Raw genomic sequence first — 20,983 nt, 5'->3', positions numbered from 1 at the left:
CCTCAGCCTCCCGAGTAGCTGGGATTACAGGCATGTGCAACACACACAGCTAATTTTTGTATTTTTAGTAGAGATGGGGTTTCACCATGTTGGCCAGGATGGTCTTGATCTCCTGACCTCGTGATCTGCCCACCTCTGCCTCCCAAAGTGCCGGGATTACAGGCGTGAGCCACTGCGCCTGGCCAGAAGGAGGACATTTTCTTATGTAACTGTGTTATAGTTACGAAAATGATTAAATCGATTGTATTATCAGTTGTCCCAATTAATGTTCTTTATATCATAAATGAATGAGAGAATGAATGAAATATGAGTATGAATAGAATTTGGTCCTGTTTCCAATTCAGGATCATGTATGGCACTAAGTTCTCATGGCTCTTTAATCTCCTTTTACCTATTACGTTTGTTAATATTTTCTCAAGAACAAATTACTCCAGGCAAATTTTTAATTTTTGAAGGGGCAGATTACTTTGAGAATGTCCCTCAATTTGAGTTTGTCTGATGTTTCTTTGATTGGGTGAGTATTTTGGGAGTTAACATTAGAGATTAATAATTGTGCAAAACATTTTTTCCTCAGCATTATTTTACCAAGCAAAAAATTTAAAAGTCTTTCAAAATGTATTTGGCATCTACCATTCGAATTAGAAAAGAACATTATAAAGCCAGATATGACATTTGAACTTTACTGATAAGAATAATGAACTTTATAATATCAACACAAATAACATACAGAAATGTTCATCTCACATATGGGATAAATTAAAATGGGGAACTTAAGGAAATTTTGGAGTCTCTTTGGAGGGTTATTCTTTTATTAAGAGGTTTATCATGGTTCTTAAATTTAAGAAAAATTTAAAAACCATGATAATTTCTCCATTTAAGAAATCTTTCTCTTAGTTAAAAATATAAATGGTTGTTCATATGGTCTCAGATACCTACCTGCATATTATTTAATCTCTGTTTGCTGAATAAGTATATTCTCTCTTTAATGTCTATGAAAATTTCTATTCTGCGTGACGCTATGATGGTCTGCTGTCATGGCATGGTTTTTTTTTAGAGCTGTCCTAAGGTGCTCATTCATAGCCCATCTTTGTCCCCAGCAGCAGCCCCTGCCCATCATATCCAGGTGCCCCTCAATTTATGATGGGGTTACTTCCCCATAAATTTGTCAGTAAACCCACTGTATGTTGAAAATATTGTTATGATGAAAATGCATTTATACACCTAACCTACAACGCTGTAACCCAGCCTACCCTACCTCATGTGCTCAAAAGGTTTACCTTAGCCTTCAGTTGGGCAAAATAATTAACACAAAGTTATTTTACAATAAAGTGTTGAATATCTTATCTAATTTGTGGGATACTGTACTGAAAGTGAACAACAGAATGGTTTCATGGGCACCATCAAAAGTGGAAAAATCATTAAGTCGAAACATTGTAAGTTGTGGACCATCTGTATAACCCTCTATCAATTTCTCCTCCCCCATGCAGTGTTTTTTTGAGGAAGCAGAATTAAAGAAGTGGTATACAATGGATTTTTTGTATTGTAAAAATAATGCATATCAACTGTAGAAAATTCAGTCATGTGTAGAAGAAAATTAAAATCACTTGTAATTGTGTGACTTCAGTATCATCATTTTAATGTTTTTTTTATATATATATTTGTGTCTGTGAGCCTAGCCAAAGATAATGTATTTTTTTTAATGATTTTCTTGTTCTGGCTTGGTGGCTCATGCCTGTCATCCCAGCACTTTGGGAGGCCAAGGAGGGCGGGTCACCTGAGGTCAGGAGTTTCAGACCAGCCTGACCAACATGGCGAAACCCTGTCTCTACCAAAAACATAAAAATTAGCCAGGCGTAGTGGCTCACGCCTTTAGTCCCAACTGCTTGGGAGGCTGAGGCAGGACAATTGCTTGAACCCGGGAAGCGAGATTGCAGTGAGTTGAGATCATACCATTGCACTTCAGCCTGGGCAACAGAGCGAGACTCCATCTCAGAAAAAATAAATAAGTAAAAAGATGTTCTTGTCTACCTATTTAACTAATATGTATCATGTCCCAGCCACATATCCTATTATTGTTGATAAATGTCACGCCCCAGGCACGAGTGAAGACTGACATAAATTCCTACCTTGTGAAGCTTCTAGTGATCTTTGAAGGCAGACATTAATTCATAAAAATATGTTATGGAGGTTTTTGATGGGCGTACTGGAAGTTATGGAAGTCCAAAGGGTAAAACTCAATTTCTTAGTCACAAATACTTTCTTGTCTTACATATTATTTTGTTAAGACACTTTATTAGCTGAATGGCATTCCATTGTGTAGATATATCTTAATTTTCCTGACTTTCATGCATGTCAATTTTTAGCTATTGTAATTAAAACAATATCCTCACAGTTAAAACTTGGTACATGATCACAACTATTTTTGTAGGCCATATCACTAAAAGTAATATTTCTAGCTTAAGAAAATGGCAAACTGTAGAAGGTTTAGGTAAGCATTGTCAGATTGGTTTCCATAAATATTGTACCATTTTTTTACATTCACCAGCAGTGCAAGAACATGTGCATTTCACCACACCAGTATTAAATATCATTATTAAATATCATTATTTTTATTTATTTTTTAGTGTTCTATGGCAAAGCAGTATTTGTTGGATGTCATTAATTTGAAGAAAATATATGGAGCAATTTGATAACCTTTGATTGATTTGCGAGTAAGATTGAACCTTGTACTTGGAGGTTGATTTATTGGTTTGCTCATCTTTCTTTAGTGAATGGCTTGTTTACATCCTTTTCCTGTTTGATGCAGACTGCTTATCTTTTTGTTATTAATTTAATAGGGATTTTTGCATTAATTTACTAGATATTTGCTAATAACTCAGCTGGGCATGGTGGCTCTTGCCTATAATCCCAGCATATTGGGAGGCCAAGGTGGGAGGATTGCTTGAGCCCAGGAGTTTGAGACCAGCATGGGCAACATAGCAAGACTCTGTCTCTACAAAAAAGAGAAAAAGTTAGTCAGGCTTGGTGGTGTGCCCTGGGGTCCCAGCTAGCTACTTGGGAGACTGAGGGCGGGAGAATCACTTGAGTCCAGGAGTTCAAGGTTATGGAGAGCTATGATCATGCCACTGCACTCCAGCCTGGATGACAGAGCAAGACCCTGTCTTCAAAAAAAAAAAAAAAAAAAAAAAAAGATAATTCTGTAGATAAGGGCAGATCTTGAGAGAGAGAAATTAATGATTTATAGTGGAGTGATAAAACTTTTGCTGAGTCACGTATTTTGTTACAAAGCCAAAAATCGGCTATTGAGCTCGCTCCTATAATTTTATGGTCTTCTATCATTTGTGCACAGACCATGTTTCTTTTGCTTCTCTTCACAATATTTTGTACATTCTCATCCAAATTTTCATTTGTTGCGGCTCAGAGATTACCCTTCCCATGATTGTTTTTCTGCTGCTTAACACAATCAACTCTTATTTCCTTTTTTATAGATAACACCTTTGCTGCAGATTAACTGTGGATTTTGGACTGTTATTTGGGGAAGAAGGAAAAGGGGGCCATGATGGTGCCCACTTGTGACTCTTTGTCTCACTGCAGATAGAAATGTACATCTTTTCTGCTGTTCTCTGGAGGGTGGGATAGTAAGTAGCTTTCACAATACCCATTCAGCAGGTTCCTTAGCAAAGGTGCCCTTTTATTCTGGGCATTTAAAGACAACAAATGGTAATGGAGAAATGGGCAAAGGAAGAACTGACAGGCTTTATTGCTGAAAACAATCACTTGAGGTATACACACATGTATGTGCGTGAGGCAGGTGTGCTTGAGTGACATGACTGTGCCCAGATGACATGAGGAGCAAGTTAAAGAAAAGACATTTTTTGCATTTCTGTAGAAAGATCTTAATTCGAGAAACAGTTGATAAGGTGCAGAATTTGGATGGAATAGCAAGGTGATAGAAAGTTAGTTTCTATTTTACATCAGAATATGGAGATACTATCTGACTTTATGAATGTTCTCAGTAATATAGCATTTCAAATGATTTTTGAAGAGCACAGTTTTTAAAAAACATTTTTCTGCCAGAGAACTAAGTTCTAAAAGCTGGCATTAATTTCTGCCTATGTCAAAAGCCAAATGGATTAATAATGGAATATCACATGAAACATACAATGTTTCACATCAGTGTTCTTAATGATAATAATGACTTAAGACTTGGTAAGAAAGCTGAAAAAGATTATTCCCATTCTGCAGTTGTTATAATAAATGAAACTATCCCCTGGAGAATATGCTCTTTTTTAAAACAGGTTCAGAGTTCGGCAATCAGAAAATATTGCAACTTGATTAAAATTTTTCTGCATATATGCAGCCAGCTCCTTATCCTGATCTTTCAAGTAGGAAAAATATGAGAATTGTAAGCCTTGGTAAAATGTTATGGAAATGTAAAACTCAGTAAACACTGAAAAGGCAACTGAAGATTCAAATCAGAAAGTAACAATTAAGAACCTTCCAGAGTTGAAGCAAGTAAGCATAGTGACTGATGAGACTTAGGTGTGTCCATAGAAAGAATATTCTTGTTTTCCATTTTTTCAAATGTAGCTTTTCCATGCTTATAAGTACTGATTGACAGAATAATTTTTTATTTCAGTAACCTCCAAATTTAAAGTCAAGGGGAACTATGATGTGTATTGATGTTGTTTTGTATTTTAAACATCAAAATTTACCATACTTTATATTCTTGTAACAGATTTTATATTGAGGTAGTGCAGTTCATTCACACATAGTCATTATTTCGTACTCTGTAAATGTTTCAAGGGGCTGGGCACGTAAGCCCAATACTTTGGGAAGCCAAAGCGGGTGGATTGCTTGAGCCCAGGAGTCTGAAACCAGCCTGGCCAACATGGTGAAACCCCATCTCTAAAGAAATACAAAAATTCGCCCGGTTTGATGACATGTGCCTGTAGTCCCAGCTACTCTGGAGGCTGCAGTGGGAGGATCACCTGAGCCTGGGGAGGTCAAAGGTGTAGTGAGTAGTGATTGTACCACTGCATTCCAGCTTGGGTGACAGAGTGAGACTGTCTCAAAAAAACAAACAACAAAAACACTTGTTTTGAGCTACATGGACCAAAATAAAAAGTGTATTGAATATTCATGTTTATAGAGCAAAGCATGTATATAAAGATACTTTTGTATCAAAGTATTTGATATATTTGATCTTTTTTTGCCCACAATACATTGGTTTTATTTGAGCTAAAATTGTTCTCTGGGAATATTTTATTTTATTTTATTTTTTGTTATGGGACGGAGTCTTGCTCTGTCGCCCAGGCTGGAGTGCAGTGGCATGGTCTCCACTCACTGCAAGGTCCACCTCCCAGGTTCACGCCATTCTCCTGCCTCAGCCTCCCAAGTAGCTGGGACTACAGGTGCCCGCCACCACGCCCGGCTAATTTTTTGTATTTTTAGTAGAGATGGGGTTTCGCCATGTTAGCCAGGATGGTCTCGATCTCCTGACCTCGCGATCCACCTGCCTCGACCTTGTGATCCACCTGCGTTAGCCTCCCAAAGTACTGGGATTATGGGCGTGAGCCACCACGCCCAGCCTGGGAATATTTTAAATCTAGTTTTTATGATGAGCAGGCTTAAGGCTTTATTTGGACTTTGATCATAAATGTATTTACTTTGCATAGTTAACATGACTATTACTCTGTATTTTTTCAGATTCTTATTTTGAGTTCTTCATTATATAAGTTTTAATTTTTTTTTTAACCCATTAGCAAGTTTATTGTAATTGAAGTGTTACTTGTCTTTAAAAACTATCAGGCCATCCTTTGAGATAGCACAAAGATGTCCTACCATAAAATGTTAACTTTACATATTTGTAAATTAGAAACATCACATTACTATGGGTCTAAAGATTTATAAATAGCATATTGCTTATTTTATGATGATCTAAAAAATTCACTTACAGATAGTGTACTCTCAAAATGTATTTTATCTAATTGAGACATCTGAGATTGCATGTTTATGCCCCAAATTCCTTGCATTCCAAATTTCCTTGAATTCCAAATTCCTTGGGTTGATTTTTATTCTTATTAGGACATTTTAAAAATTTGGTAGGATGCAGTCACCTACTTTTTTTGTGTTATTGAACATTCTGTAAAAGCACAATCTGTTTAAAGTATATATTCCTACATATCTGTGTACCATTGTATTTCTTATTGTTCAATTACAATTTGATAAGTCAAGCTTGAATGACTAAACAGGTGCTGGAGAAATATTTCAAACGTGGGAAAAGAGGAGGAGAAATAGGTTGTAGGACTAGATGTGCCATTCAGTTTTTACTTGAAGAGCCTGTGCCACGTGTCTGTTATGTGGTTGGAGCAAGAGTTTGTGCTTGAACAAGCGTCCTAGCCTTACTGATTTGGACATGACCAGTATAGAGATGGTGGAAATCTTGGTCATGGGCGGGATTGCTGAGGAGGAGGAGCTCAGAAGGCTGAGTGCTTCCTCTTCTGGAGTGTAGCCTTTCTTAATGATAGGCTGTCATCTTAATGCATTTTATTCAGTTCTACATTAAGCTTTCATTTCTTCTTCTGTTTTAAGGGAGGTGAACAATAATTTGTATATCCTAAATGTTTTTTATTTTAAAAAGTCTTCCTTCTATACTTGGTGACTATGAAGTTAAATCTTAACTAATTAAACAAGATTACCTGAATAATATTTACCAGCTATATTATGTATGCTACAATATTGTGGAAAAGTTTTCTGTGATGTTGTATATCTCTACTTTGTCTCACAGATGTTGATGTTAGAATTCTTTAGATGCTCTCTGAACCCATATACCTTTTTCTGCTGATTTTGTATGATCAGGATTTGTTATTTTTTGTGAATAAACACCATTAGTGAACATTAAATATATTGATAACTTCAGAATTTCCTCATAAAAAGGTAGATAAATGAATTATATTTATTTATTTTTACTCCCATTGTTACTGTTTTTCTTGTCGTTTAGAATATATGATTACACCAAAAAAATCCCGAACTCTAGAAATCTACTAGTCTTTAGTCCTTCCACTACATTTTCCCTCTATCTTTCTCAAATTTGATTTAAGTTTGGTTCAATATTGAATAATTGCTACATAAAAATATTAACAGCTGGTTCCAAGAATCTTCTGGAGTGGGTGCAGATGTAGTGTTTTCATGGATCTTGCTGTGGAACCTTCATGGAAATATTTTGCCTCTTATGATTAAGGAACTGCTCATTAGCAGTCTTTAAAAATAACTTTGAGAAAGAAACATTGGACTATAATGTGCTGTGCAATTTTGTTCCCTATTAGAAACCCGAAGATGAGGATATTGTTCTTACACCTGATGGCACCAGGGAATTTCTGACATTTGAAGTTCCACTTAATGATTCAGGATCTGCCGGCCTTGGTGTCAGTGTCAAAGGTAACCGGTCAAAAGAGAACCATGCAGATTTGGGAATCTTTGTCAAGTCCATTATTAATGGAGGAGCAGCATCTAAAGTGAGTGTCAACTTTACCATGCGTATGCCTATTAACAAAAATTTTAATTTCAACCCTGTTCCTATTTTGAAAACATATACAGTTAACAGAAGTTTTCTCATTTCTTCATGGTACCCACATTCACAATCAAACAACTAGGAGATGTATCAGTGATGTGTCACGTGGGGATGGAGTCCATAACTTCAACCTTTCATTTTTTCTCTCACAGAACATACAACCCATTGACATGCTAGTTAAATGAAGTTAATCAATGCAAAGACTTGGCATAGGTCCTGTCACAGAATGGGCGTATAGTAGACGTTAATCTTTCCCCTCCCCTCCCCTGTTTGTGGGTCACTTACTCTATTTCTCAGCCTAGAGAAAATTTCCTGGCCATTTGTTAAGGGGACAGTTCTCTGCAACTGTCTAATAGCCTTGAGCTTTTACATGTCTTGGTTTCTAAATAACCTCTATGGGTGTTTGTGGAAGCAGGAAAGTAATCACTTTGTGTCCTTTGAATTAGTATGCTATTTTGGTAAACAGATTATGATAATGACTTGATTTACAAATGTATAAATGATTGAAATAGACACAGGCTACAATAGCTGCTTAGACGTTATTATGCCAGCGTTCAATTGGGCATAATCCATTAGGATTAAAGCTCCCCACTTTTTTTTTTTGCTTTGTTTTTATTTTATTTATTAACTAAAGGAAAAGCTACTTCTTTTATAGCAGTCTGTTTAATAGCACTTATTTTTACCTGTTTTCTTCCCAGGATGGAAGGCTTCGGGTGAATGATCAACTGATAGCAGTAAATGGAGAATCCCTGTTGGGCAAGACAAACCAAGATGCCATGGAAACCCTAAGAAGGTCTATGTCTACTGAAGGCAATAAACGAGGAATGATCCAGCTTATTGTTGCAAGGAGAATAAGCAAGTGCAATGAGGTAAGAAATGCAAAAAAGCGCCAGTATCTAAAATTGTGAATAAACTACATTTCTGTCCTAATTTTGGGCAAAGGGTATTAGGTTCCAGGACCTTACATCAAAAGACCATAAATTATCTTTGCTTATTGTAGTTTTATTATTTTGTAGGTGGATTGTGGTTTGTGTTCTTAATTCTTGTGATCAACATATTCCTAAGTGGACATTAATACTCCTATTGCCAACTCAGCAGGAAACACTGGGATCTCAAAAGCCCCTTTAGCTGAATTTTTTCTTGAAATCAGGGTCACATCTTCCTTCTCAGAGCCAACAGTTTCTCTTCTAGTTGGCAGAGTTATACCTGGGAGGTGAATCATGCAGAGAAACAGTTGCTTATTCATTTGTTTATCTAAAATGGGATGCCTCCTACAAAGCCCCTAGTAGGGAACAGTCTTTCCTTCCCTGTCCTTTCTTTTTTATTTGAGACAGGATCTCACTGTGTTGACCATGCTGGAGTTCAGTGTTGTGGTCACAGCTCGCTGCAGCCTCCATCTTCTGGGCTCAAGGGATTCTCCTGCCTCAGTCTGCCAAAGTCCTGGGATTACAGGCACGCGCCATAGCACCTGGCCCACAGTCTGGCTTTCTTAGATGATGGTGTTCTCTTGTGAGATTATCAATAGCGTATACCTCCCTCTCTTTCCTCAGTCCCCATTTTCTCTTTCTCTGTGGGACTGAGTCTGTTCTCTTAGAATGCCTCCTTTTTCAGTGATCTGTATTGTATTATACTCTGCTTGTTCTAAATGTATGTTGCAGTTTGGAATTAGGGGTGAGGAGGACACAGGGCATCCTCTCTTGAAGGGTAGGATCATCTATTTTCCCAAATATGGAAAAACATACTTTGTTGTATAATAGGACATTTGAAAGTTAAAAATAAATTATATGTTGCCTTGATAATATTGGAGCTTGAAAAAAGCTAAATTTCATGGATCCATTATAAATTATGTGCCAACTGTAGAAAATAGGTCAGACTTGCCCATGTGCAAAATGAGCTGTGGAAAATGTGAAGTTTTTCTTAAATCAATGCTCAGATTCCCACATTTTAAGATCAAATCAACTAAGATAAAATGATTAGCAAATAATACAAACTGAAAATTGTACCTAAGTTGTTTAAGTGTTTTTCTTAATTTTTAAACTTCTGTTTAATAAACATATAAAGCACACTTTTCAGGTTGCAGTGACCACTCATCTGAACCTATGATACAAGCATATTTTACAAAGAAAGTATACTCTCGAGCTCAGTTGGTAGTCAATATAGAGGTGACGTATTCTGAAAGATCACTGACCACTGAATTATTTTGTTGTTTTTATTTGCCAAATGTAGAATGAGTTAACAGTAATCAACAAATTAATTGTGATATCAAGAGAACAACATAACCTTAACTAAAAAATCTCAGAATGGAGAAGAGTGGGACATACAAACATTCATTTATATAAGATAAATATAAAAGCTAATCCCTCACAGTAGGATGCTGGACTGATATTTTTTTCTCTTTTCTATCCCTCCTGGACTGATGGAATAATAGTTTTTACTCATTGCAAAATCATTAGCTGATCTTTTAACTTAAGTCCCACAAAGCACTATATGAAAACGTCTCAACTGTAAGTTTACAAAACATATCATTCTCTTTTAGGCCTTTTTATTTTGGCCACCTGAATACTTTCCCATTACACAGGACAGTTTTCATTCCACAGATATTTATTGAGCATCTTATGTGTATCAGAAAATGTGTTAGATCCTGAGGACATAGCAGTGAATAAGACAGATGGCATGCATTCTACTGGACAACATATCACCTTAGTCTTTTAGAGACCAATTAAAATTTTTAACACCTTCTCAATGTTTTCCTTCACAGAAAACATTGAATGCTACAGGAGGACTTAAAATGCAGAAATGAACTGAAGATCAGTGTTCTGCTTTTATCTGATTCAGATTATTCCCTATTGTTCCCCCCAAATAGTGACAAAGTAAACCTGTACCTGCCTGAAAATGTTTTGATAAAAGCACTGATTTTATTCCCTCTTGTCCTGTAAGAGATGTGAAATTGGAATCCCCCTGAAATATCTCTGTGTCTTATTCACTTCTCCATATGAATTTTTGTGAATGAATATGATTTAAGTAAGGAAACAGCTGCAGTAGACAGTAATAGACTTTAATATTCAATATTCCTTATGGTATCATTTTCATACATTGCTGGTTATTACTATTTCTTAGGACCGCATAAGCTTATAAAGCAATTATATCAAAAAATCTTATGAGTGCTGTGCTATCTTTGTAATACTAGCAAGAACCCTTTTGTATTGATAGGGTTTAACTAAAGAATTACATGAAGACAGAAGATCTCAATTCAGCTTCCAGTAAGGCATAAGACATGATTTTTCAGCTGTTGTACTTATGCATTACCTTAGGAAAACCTTCTCCTTTGCACACTGGGAGGGTATGTGTAAATTATGTTACAGTAAATATTGATATAAGCACAGGGCATCATGCTGTCCTGAACAAATCTCAAGCCAAAATAATGTGCTGAGTTTTCTTTCTAGGTCTTTTAATCAGCTGTATAGTCCAGTCTTTGCCAATCAGAAAACTGTATTTTGCTATCTCATCTTTAAATCCAAGGTTTGCATATTTAATTTCTAGTTAGGGAAGGTAAGAATGTGTAAAAGAAAATCTTCTGTTCTTTGTCACATTTTTCTTTCTCTTATACATGGAAGTGCTGTGTATTATCTTAATATGTCTTCTTTATTTTTCATTTTTGTAGAGACACGGTCTTGCTATGTTGTCCAGGCTGTTCTCCAACTCCTGGCCTCAGCTTGCCAAAGTGCTGAGATTTCAGGCATGAGCCACCTCACCTGGTCCAATATGTTTTCTTTAAATTTATTTGTCAGCTCCCTTCACTAGGTATTATGTTAAAGCCCTGTATTTCCCTAACATTAGTCGCGACAGGGCACATTGGAGACATTCTCTGGGAGCTATTTCTTAGCCTATTTTGCTTAGCCTTCCAGGAATCTGCAGGCACTATGTCATTCTCAAAGTGTCTCCTATGTACTCTCTCTAGTTTTCTGCTACCGTACTCCGGGTCTTCTCTAAGGGTTCCTCTTTTCTGCCTGTTCTTTCATTATTCCTGTCTCTCAAAGTTCCTCTGGGTCTGTTGTCTGTTTTTTTTGTTTTTGTTTTTTTGAGACGGAGTGTTGCTCTGTTGCCTAGACTGGAGTGCAGTGGCGTGACCTCGGCTCACTGCAACCTCCGCCTCCCAGGTTCAAGTGATTCTCTAGCCTCAGCCTCGTGAGTAGCTGAGATTACAGGTGTGCACCATGCCCAGCTAATTTTTTGTATTTTTGGTAGAGATGGGGTTTCACCATGTTGGTCAGGCTGGTCTCAAAATCCTGACCTTGTGATCTGCCCACATTGGCCTCCCAAAGTGCTGGAATTACAGGCGTGAGCCACTGCGCCCCACCAGGTCTGTTTGTTTTTACTCTGCTCTTGCTCCCTAGCTGATCTCCACTCCCTTACCGCCTGAAACCACTTGTTAGGATGAATACTATCATCCTCTTTCCAGCTCACAGGTCCACTCTGGCACCAGATCCCTCTGTCCACCTGCCTAGGGAGATATTTCCTGGTATGTCTTATGGGCACCTAATTCACAAGGCACCACATTCTTTCTGTTGTAGAAGGCAGAGATCTGGGGTCACCCTTGACCTCTCAAATGCTGTCCCTATCCCTGTTGCCTGTTGCTTCTACCTCTAGAATTTCCCTCTTTTCTTTTTTGGAGACAGAGTCTTGCTCTCTCGCTCTGTCACCTAGGCTAGAGTGCAGTGGTATAGTCCCGGCTCACTGTAGCCTCGACTTCCCATGCTCAAGCAATCCTGCCACCTGTCTCCCTAGTAGCTGGGACCACAGGCATGCACCACCACACCCAACTAATTTTTCTTTAAAGATGGGATCTCACTATGTTGCCCAGGTTGGTTTTAAACTCCTGGGCTCAAGTAATCCTTTGGCCTCAGCTTCCTAAAGTGCTGGAATTACGCCTGTGAGCCACTGCGCCTGGCCTAGAATCTGTCTTACTTCAGCCGCTCCCCTCTCTCCCCTCTCCCACTGCCTGAGTTCAGACCTCATCCTCTCACCAGGCTCACTGCTGCAGCTCCCTGAGGGGTTTATCTGCAATCAGGCTTTCTCCCTCAATCCATTCTCTGCACTGCAGTCAGGCAGATTTTTCTACAGAACACATTAATCACGTCAGTCCCTGCTGAAATCCCTTCAGAGGCTTTCCACGTCTCCAACATCAACCAGTCTCCATCATGGGGACCACTGGGACATGCCTGATTGTCATCGGTGCCCTACAGCCCCTGCAGCACCTCTGCTCTAGCTACTCAGTGTTTCTGGTAATTTCTCAGACATGGGATGCTCTTTTACACATCTAGGTCTTCCACTTGAGTCTGTCTGCCCCTCATCCTAGCAAAGACTTAACGCAGTCTTTCATTTTCCATTTTCTCTTCCAAAGCATTTTCATAGCCCCGTGTACTCCCCTTCACCCAGCAGCTGTCACACTATCATGGTTTCCTCTTTGATTTTCTTTTGCTGGAATTGTGGATTCTGAGACTGCCAGGGCTTGGTCCATCTACCACTTTCCTGTGTATCCTTTGCTGTTATCCAACCCAGGCCTGACACATCAGCACAGGCTGAATGACGAAGAGCAACCCTGGAGAGTCTGGCTTTTTTTTTTTTTTTTTTTTTAGACAGAGTCTCGCTGTGTTGCTCAGGCTGGAGTGCAGTGGCGCGATCTCGGCTCACTGCAAGCTCCGCCTCCCGGGTTCACACCATTCTCCTGCCTCAGCCTCCCAAGTAGCTGGGACTACAGGTGCCCGCCACCACGCCCAGCTAATTTTTTGTATTTTTTAGTAGAGATGGGGTTTCACCGTGTTAGCCAGGGACTGCAGGTGCCTGCTACCATCTGGCTTTTTTTTTTTTTTTTTTTTGAAGAAAGACAGGTCTTGTTAGTATTAGAAACTGAAATTCCAAAGTCACCCTCAGACAAGGCAAACAAAATGATTTTGAGGGCAGTAATTTTTATTTCCTTTGCTTTCCTTCTTTTCTTAGATCTAATGGTTTTATCTAACTACACTTAAAAACATTGTATAAGCCATCATTGTTTGTTTTCTTTTTTCTTTCTTCAAAGAAAAAGAGATGGCTTCTCATTGTTTAAAGCCCTTAAAGGATGATTTCACTTTTTTAGAGAAAAACTGAGTCCCTGCATTCTTTTCCATCGTTTCAGTTTTGGAATACACAAAGTAAGAAGAGAAAAATTGTTTTCACTTACCTCAAAGGACACATTTGTTGAAGACTTTTATTTTTTATTTATTTATTTATTTATTTATTGATCATTCTTGGGTGTTTCTCGGAGAGGGGGATTTGGCAGGGTCATAGGACAATAGTGGAGGGAAGGTCAGCAGATAAACATGTGAACAAGGGTCTCTGGTTTTCCTAGGCAGAGGGCCCTGCGGCCTTCCGCAGTGTTTGTGTCCCTGGGTACTTGAGATTAGGGAGTGGTGATGACTCTTAAGGAGCATGCTGCCTTCAAGCATCTGTTTAACAAAGCACATCTTGCACAGCCCTTAATCCATTTAACCCTGAGTTGACACAGCACATGTTTCAGAGAGCAGGGGGTTGGGGGTAAGGTTATAGATTAACAGCATCCCAAGGCAGAAGAATTTTTCTTAGTACAGGACAAAATGGAGTCTCCTATGTCTACTTCTTTCTACACAGACACAGTAAATATCTGATCTCTTTCTTTTCCCCACATTTCCCCCTTTTCTACTCGACAAAACTGCCATCGTCATCATGGCCGGTTCTCAATGAGCTGTTGGGTACACCTCCCGGACGGGGTGGCGGCCAGGCAGATGCGCCCCCTACCTCCCTCCCGGACGGGGCGGCTAGCCAGGCGCGGGCTGCCCCCCACTTCCCAGACGGGGCAGCTGCCGGGCGGAGGGGCTCCTCACTTCCCAGACGGGGCAGCTGCCGGGTGGAGGGGCTCCTCACTTCTCAGACGGGGCGGGCCGGGCAGAGACACTCCTCACATCCCAGACGGGGCGGCGGGGCAGAGGCGCTCCCCACATGTCAGATGATGGGCGGCCGGGCAGAGACGCTCCTCACTTCCTAGACGGGATGGCGGCCGGGAAGAGGCGCTCCTCACTTCCCAGACTGGGCAGCGGGGCAGAGGGGCTCGTCACATCCCAGATGATGGGCGGCCAGGCCGAGAGGCTCCTCACTTCCCAGATGGGGTCGCGGCCGGGCAGAGGCTGCAATCTCGGCATTTTGGGAGGCCAAGGCAGGCGGCTGGGAGGTGGAGATTGTAGCGAACCGAGATCACGCCACTGCACTCCAGCCTGGGCAAGATTGAGCACTGAGTGAGCGAGACTCCGTCTGCAATCCCGGCACCTCGGGAGGCCCAAGCGGGCAGATCACTCGCGGTCAGGCGCTGGAGACCAGCCCGGCCAACATGGCGAAACCCTGTCTCCACCAAAAAATACAAAAACCAGTCAGGCGTGGCGGCGCGTGCCTGCAATCCCAGGCACTCCGCAGGCTGAGGCAGGAGAATCAGGCAGGGAGGTTGCAGTGAGCCGAGATGGCGGCAGTACAGTCCAGCCTCGGCTGGGCATCAGAGGGAGACCGTGGAAAGTGGAGGGAGAGGGGAGAGGGGAGAGGGGAGCAAAAAAGAGTAACTTTACAGTGGAGAAAGCTGTTGACACTCTGTTGAAGATTTTTAAACGAGACTGGAGGGGAATGGAAGTAAATGCCAGGCATCATTCCTTGAGTGTTGAAAATAGCCTCTATATGAGAATTATGCTGAGTTTTAAATATTTTAAGGACATTAATATTTGTAGAAATTACTGTAATTTAACATAGCTTCCAGGCATTTTATTATATCCATGTTAGAAGTGATTTTATGTAAAGCTTTTTCTTAGTGCCAGTAGAGAATATCGCCAGGTGAGCTTTCTGTCTTAGACCTCATATTGGGGGATTTAGTCATCAAGGACTTCTTTAAAATGAATTTTTTCTCTAGGCTTAACCCTCTTAGAATGAGAAAGGTATATTAGAATAGGAAAGGGGCCTAAGGTATCATTTATGAATCTCTTCATTTTCTCTATTAAGAAATAAATGCAAAGAGGTCAAATGATTTGCTTTAATGGCTGCAAGGCCAACATAGGTGGCAAAGTAATTTAGAAGCAAAATGTCTGTTTCTCTTACACAAGTGAGTGGATCTAATTGACTGTGATTGTGTTGTTCAGGCACTTTATATCCCAGTTGCGTTGGGAAGTAGTGTACAATAAAAGCATGGGCTTTCCAATCTGATGTAATCGGTGAAATTCTGGTTCTGCCATGTGCTGGCCTGAGGAGCTCATCTCACATTTCTGGTTCTTGCCATTGCCCTCATGGGGATGTGAAGGAAAATAAATGTGGTCCTGTTTGAAAAGAGAATGTGAAACTGTGCTCTAAATCTTCCTTCACTCTCCTCCAAAACTAAAATCTGTCTTTTCATTAGTTGCTTTATGTTCACCTGTCCTCTGGAAGCTAATATTTTCCAGAATGTATATTTGTAATCTAGGTTAAATGTCTTTTAATATCAACATCATGGCATGTCCTCAGTTTTAACAGCCTATTTCCACATAATGTGGTGTGTTTTAAGGAAATTATGACTCACTCACTTTTAGGAATGAATTTATTAATCTAATTATTCCACCAGTGCCTGCTCTACGCTAGGCATTGGGGATAAAATACAATATGCTTAAAAAAAACTGAAATATTGAATAATATGATCTTGCCAATCACCAGTGAGAATCCAGTTTTAGGTTTGTTGAAGGGGGTTAAGGCCATTCCAATACGAACTTTTCAGTGTTTGTAGTGGAGATGGTGGGATACGTTTTCTTTAGGTGAAAGACACTATTTGACTTGCTAATGCATACTCACAACAAACGGAGATTTTATTAAACCCCACAGATAAATTCACATGAATTTTCATTATTCACTTAGCTTATTATTTCCTTTGGGATAGTGACCACAACATGAAATAAAGTCCTGTTCAAAGAGTTAAAAATAAGATTTTTTTTTGCCCTGTGGTAATATATTTCCAAGTTACTGTAGCAGAAGACTGTATCACTTTACACTCCTACCGAGTGTGGGTTATCTTGCCGCAACCTAAGGCTATTTTTGTTCTTTAATAGGTAGAAAGACTTTCCTTGGGATGGAACTGAGGGGCTAAACAGCCACTGCTACAGGGGACTGTATTTAGTTGGAGTCAAGAAAATTTTTGCACATTAAACCACAAATAGACAGCAAAATGAAAATCGCAGTTGTGCTTACTTTGGTTTCTTCTTCTAATGAAGCTTAATTCCACCACCACCCCCCCACCGCCAAGATGGAGTCTCTCTGTTGCCCAGGCTGGAGTGCAGTGGCGTGATCTCGGCTCACTGCAACCTCTGCCTCCTGGGTTCAAGCAATTCTCTGCCTCAGCCTCCCGAGTAGCTGGGATTACAGGTGCCCGCCACCACACCCGGCTAATTTTTGTATTTTTAGTATATTTGGTGTTTCACCATGTTGGTCTTGAACTCCTGACCTCATGATCCACCCGCCTCGGCCTTCCAAAGTGCTGGGATTACAGGCGTGAGCCACTGTGCCCAACCGAAGCTTAATTTTAATAAGGTTTTAATATAAGGAGCCTGCAAGGGCGTGAGAGCAGCTGGGGGAGCAGAGGCCAGCCATTCTCCCAGGACCACTGGGGTTGCCTCTCTTCCTCAGTGCCGCTGGTACCCCCTCTGACACATTTCTGTTTCCTAAGCTGGTGTTCTTGCAACAACAAAAAATCATCAAAAGATTTAAAATAAAACTGTAACCCCAATCAGTTTTTTTTAAAAGAAATTAAAAGCCATTGTATCTTCTGTTAAATATTTATGTAGTCAACTATTGATGTCTTCATTTAAATCTGTCTTTTGAGATGCAAATTAAATATGGGTAGAGAGGTAGGGGAGGTGGAGAATCTTTCCTATGAAAATGTTCAAGTGCTTGGTTTTTTTCTGAACAGACGTCTTACTGTTTTTCTCTAGAAAACCTGCATGTACTCCTTTTTAATGGAATTTTTATTTGGCTTTATAAAATTTTAAAATAGCCTTTTGGGATATTTAGGGATTTCTCAAGAAGAAGTTTTATAAAGGTTTTATCATGTAGAAAATTGCAGCATTATGCAGTTCAATTAAATACATTTTTCAGGCAACCTTGGGGATATGTTGTCTGTCTTTTGATAAATTATTGTATAGTAAACAGAATTTGTTTATAGAGTCTTATATAGCAAGGCTTTATATAGGTATACTTTTTAGTGTGTGTGTTAATTTAAAAACCATACTTGTTCTTAATGGTATAGAGTATTCGTTTTATTAGCTTTTTTTTTTTTTTTTAACTTTCCCAGAGTCTCTTGGAATTTAGGCATTACATTCTTTTAGAAACTGTTCTTTTATTTCTTTACATCAGAGACCTTGAATATTTAATTTACTTTTCAGTAAAGCTGTCAGTTGTAATCTACAATTTAAAAAAAAAAACCTAATAAAACAAATCCTCGTTTCACAATTTAAACCTTATTGAGTCTAATTCACTAGAGCTGCAAGTTTATTATTCTCCTGCAGTTTGACGTGCCTCCAATTGTAATTGTGTTGACCCTTCAATGCATTAAATCTCCCCAGTGCTTATCAAACTGGGAGAGATAAGTCTACAATTCGAAACTTCATTAAATATCTCATTTATATTAAACAGATGATAGCTTCTAACGGTAATAATAATTTGTTCAGCTGAAGGAAGTGCGACAGTTGTGGTTTCATGTGTGAGAGGAGCGCCTTCTCTCCTGCTGTGCTGTGTGATGCTGCCCTCCTGCCCACTCCCCCACATTGGCCCTTCCTGTCTGTCTAACACCAAAGCATCATGAGATACCAGTCCTTGTGGTGAACCTCACAGTCTGCGTTATGAGGATTGTAGTTAAATGTTCTTCATTAAAACAGATTTGTTTGAAGGCCTTACTAACATGAATTTCTTACTCATATTATTTTTATGTAAAATATGACTTATTAGACACAGCTAGCTGTTTTAAGAAATGCCCGATACATTTTAATTTATTGTCAACGAAATTGACATACATTCATTGCTTATTTATTAGATTGTATATGTTTTTGAAATCCTGCTATCTTTGTGTGCTTTATTAGAATATTTGGTCCCGATTTTCATATTGTTCTGTACACTACTGAAGTGATTATTGCAGCTACTATCTTGTACTTAAACATTACAGTAAAGATAATACCATGATTATTCTTAATTTCTAGCAGGAGGAATTTAAAATCAGTGTGTTGTTCAAGACACCTGAGCTGATATCTTTAGGTCTTGTAGAGTAGGTAATAATTCCACCAGCACACATGGAAAAATGTGTGCTAATTGTTAGATGTATTTACATACCATAAGTATAAGACCTATAGCTAAATTGCAGCTTCCATTCTGATCAAGTGCGCCTTTTATAGAGTAACATCTAGTAAAGAATTTTGAATTACACTGTAACTTAAATTGACTTAAACAGACACTAACAGTCAAATTGGAAAAATAAACAACAAGCTCTGATTTTTAAAAAGCCTTAAATATACATATTTTTCCTCCAGTGGTTGAAATCTGACAGAACTTCATGGGAGGCATGGTATAAAGTGGCACAGAAAGTTGGTCATTAGGCAGAGCTGTCATCACAAATTATTTTGGTACAGGGTGAAAAGTTCTAGTTCATTTGGTACCCAGTTGGATACAGGCCTCGGGCAAGTTGTTATAATTCTCCCATGCTGCTAATGGGCCTCCAGGTACTGATTTTTGTTTGCCCCCATACCCGTTACTCTGTAGCTGAAGTCACCTGGGAGCCCCCCTGGACCTGAGCTGCCCATTGAAACAGCGTTGGATGATAGAGAACGAAGAATTTCCCATTCCCTCTACAGTGGGATTGAGGGGCTTGATGAATCACCCAGCAGAAATGCTGCCCTCAGTAGGATAATGGGTGAGTCAGGTAAAACTCTGTTTATCACATCTTATTTTGATGCTTTCATTGGTTTACTGAGAGGTTATTGGTGTAATATTAATGTAATATTAGTGTAATATTAATGTAAATAAAATAATGTTTTCAAGACAAAAGAGAACAGGTTTATTAAAATCATTCAGGAAGTGTTCATGTGAAGAGGTAAATCAATCCATTGATTTAAGTGACTTTTAGATCCTGTAACATGACAAAGCAACCAAAAAGAAAGGGATCATATGGAAATGTTTTCTAGTGATCAAGATATTCTTTACTTACTTGAGATAATATGTGAAGCTATGTTTAAAAAGAAATCAAAATTTAATGGCTTGTGGCAAAAAGGATTCAAAAGTTACATATCATTCACAGTGGCACTGCCTGGAGGGGGAGAAAAAATATTTATATACAGATATGTGCACACATTTATAAAATATTCACATGTATCTGGTTTGTATTTAATAGGATGTTACTGTATTTTAATTGTATTTTACTTTTCTGAAGCTTTAGTTTTAAAATCGCGAAACTAGTCTTCTGCATCCTTTGTTTGGATTCAGTACCATCCTATCTGCATGGCCCCCAGTGGGTAATGAGGTTATTAGCACTTGCTTTGCAGCAGTTCAGCTTTCTACTAACAGATCCAGTTAATAAAGACTTGCTTTGCCACAGGAGTGGTTGGATTTACTGAGTTGCTCATCTTGCGATTAGCTTGCGAGTTTTCAAATTTAAAACACAAGAAGCCATTTTGATTAAAATAACACCTGACATAAAACACTTTTATTACTGGTATATTTTGCAAGGCTCTCATTTAAAGTAAAACCCTAAATTTAACTCCATTTTGAGTACATTTAATGCAGATTTAATACAATTCAAGTTTCCATTATGGAGCCTCATTGAAACAGTAATTTATTCATCAGTGGGTGTTTATGGAAAGCTTGCTATTGGCAAGACATTGTGTATATACTGTTGCTGTAGATACAAAGATGAGTAAGAAGCAATCTCTGCCTTCAAAGAACTTTCTACTGGGCATGATCAAAAACATACATAAACATGTCTAGTAGAATTGTCTGTTTTTCTTCCTCTAATCTCTCTAGCTTTCTAGTTTAGAAAAATTGCTGAATATGTAATTTCTTATCTTGTTACATGTGGAACTTAGACAAGCCAGCTTTCTGGTGTTACTTTGTCAACATTTTTCTTTTTACATGCTTGGCGTAAGTGAATGTCAGGGAAGAGTGCCACACCTGTTGGGTTGAACACCTGTCAGGTGAAAGGCTTTGTACATAGTTTATCACTTTTAAATCTTTGCTTATTACTTACCACTCTCTTCACTGCTGTTGGATTTTCCGTACTTTCTTGGCTTTGGTATAAATCTTTATCTTCGTTAAATTATTTTTTTGTTGATGAAATTTCAGTCCCCTTGAGAGAGAGAGTGT

The 20,983-nt window shown here is 38.9% G+C and overlaps 1 protein-coding gene across 27 annotated transcripts in view; it reads left to right on the top strand.

The window, feature by feature from the left end:
- The window catches only part of PARD3 (par-3 family cell polarity regulator), a 708,800-nt gene that overhangs the window by 448,609 nt on the left and 239,208 nt on the right, over positions 1-20,983 (top strand). For 15 of the 27 annotated variants that reach the window (XM_001145290.7, XM_001144818.7, XM_001144902.7 and 12 more), the window contains 3 exons: positions 7,329-7,517; positions 8,272-8,442; positions 19,388-19,538. In XM_001145290.7, the coding sequence (XP_001145290.6) occupies positions 7,329-7,517; positions 8,272-8,442; positions 19,388-19,538 (511 nt within the window). Of the gene's footprint in view, positions 1-7,328; positions 7,518-8,271; positions 8,443-19,387; positions 19,548-20,983 lie in introns of all 27 variants that reach the window. The other 12 variants (XM_001145133.7, XM_009458240.5, XM_016962987.4 and 9 more) reach the window with 1 other exon arrangement.

This window comes from Pan troglodytes, chromosome 8, assembly GCF_028858775.2.
Source record: "Pan troglodytes isolate AG18354 chromosome 8, NHGRI_mPanTro3-v2.0_pri, whole genome shotgun sequence".
NCBI lineage: Eukaryota > Metazoa > Chordata > Mammalia > Primates > Hominidae > Pan > Pan troglodytes.
Note: the sequence above shows the minus strand (reverse complement) of the source record. Positions and strands in the feature narration are given on the sequence as shown.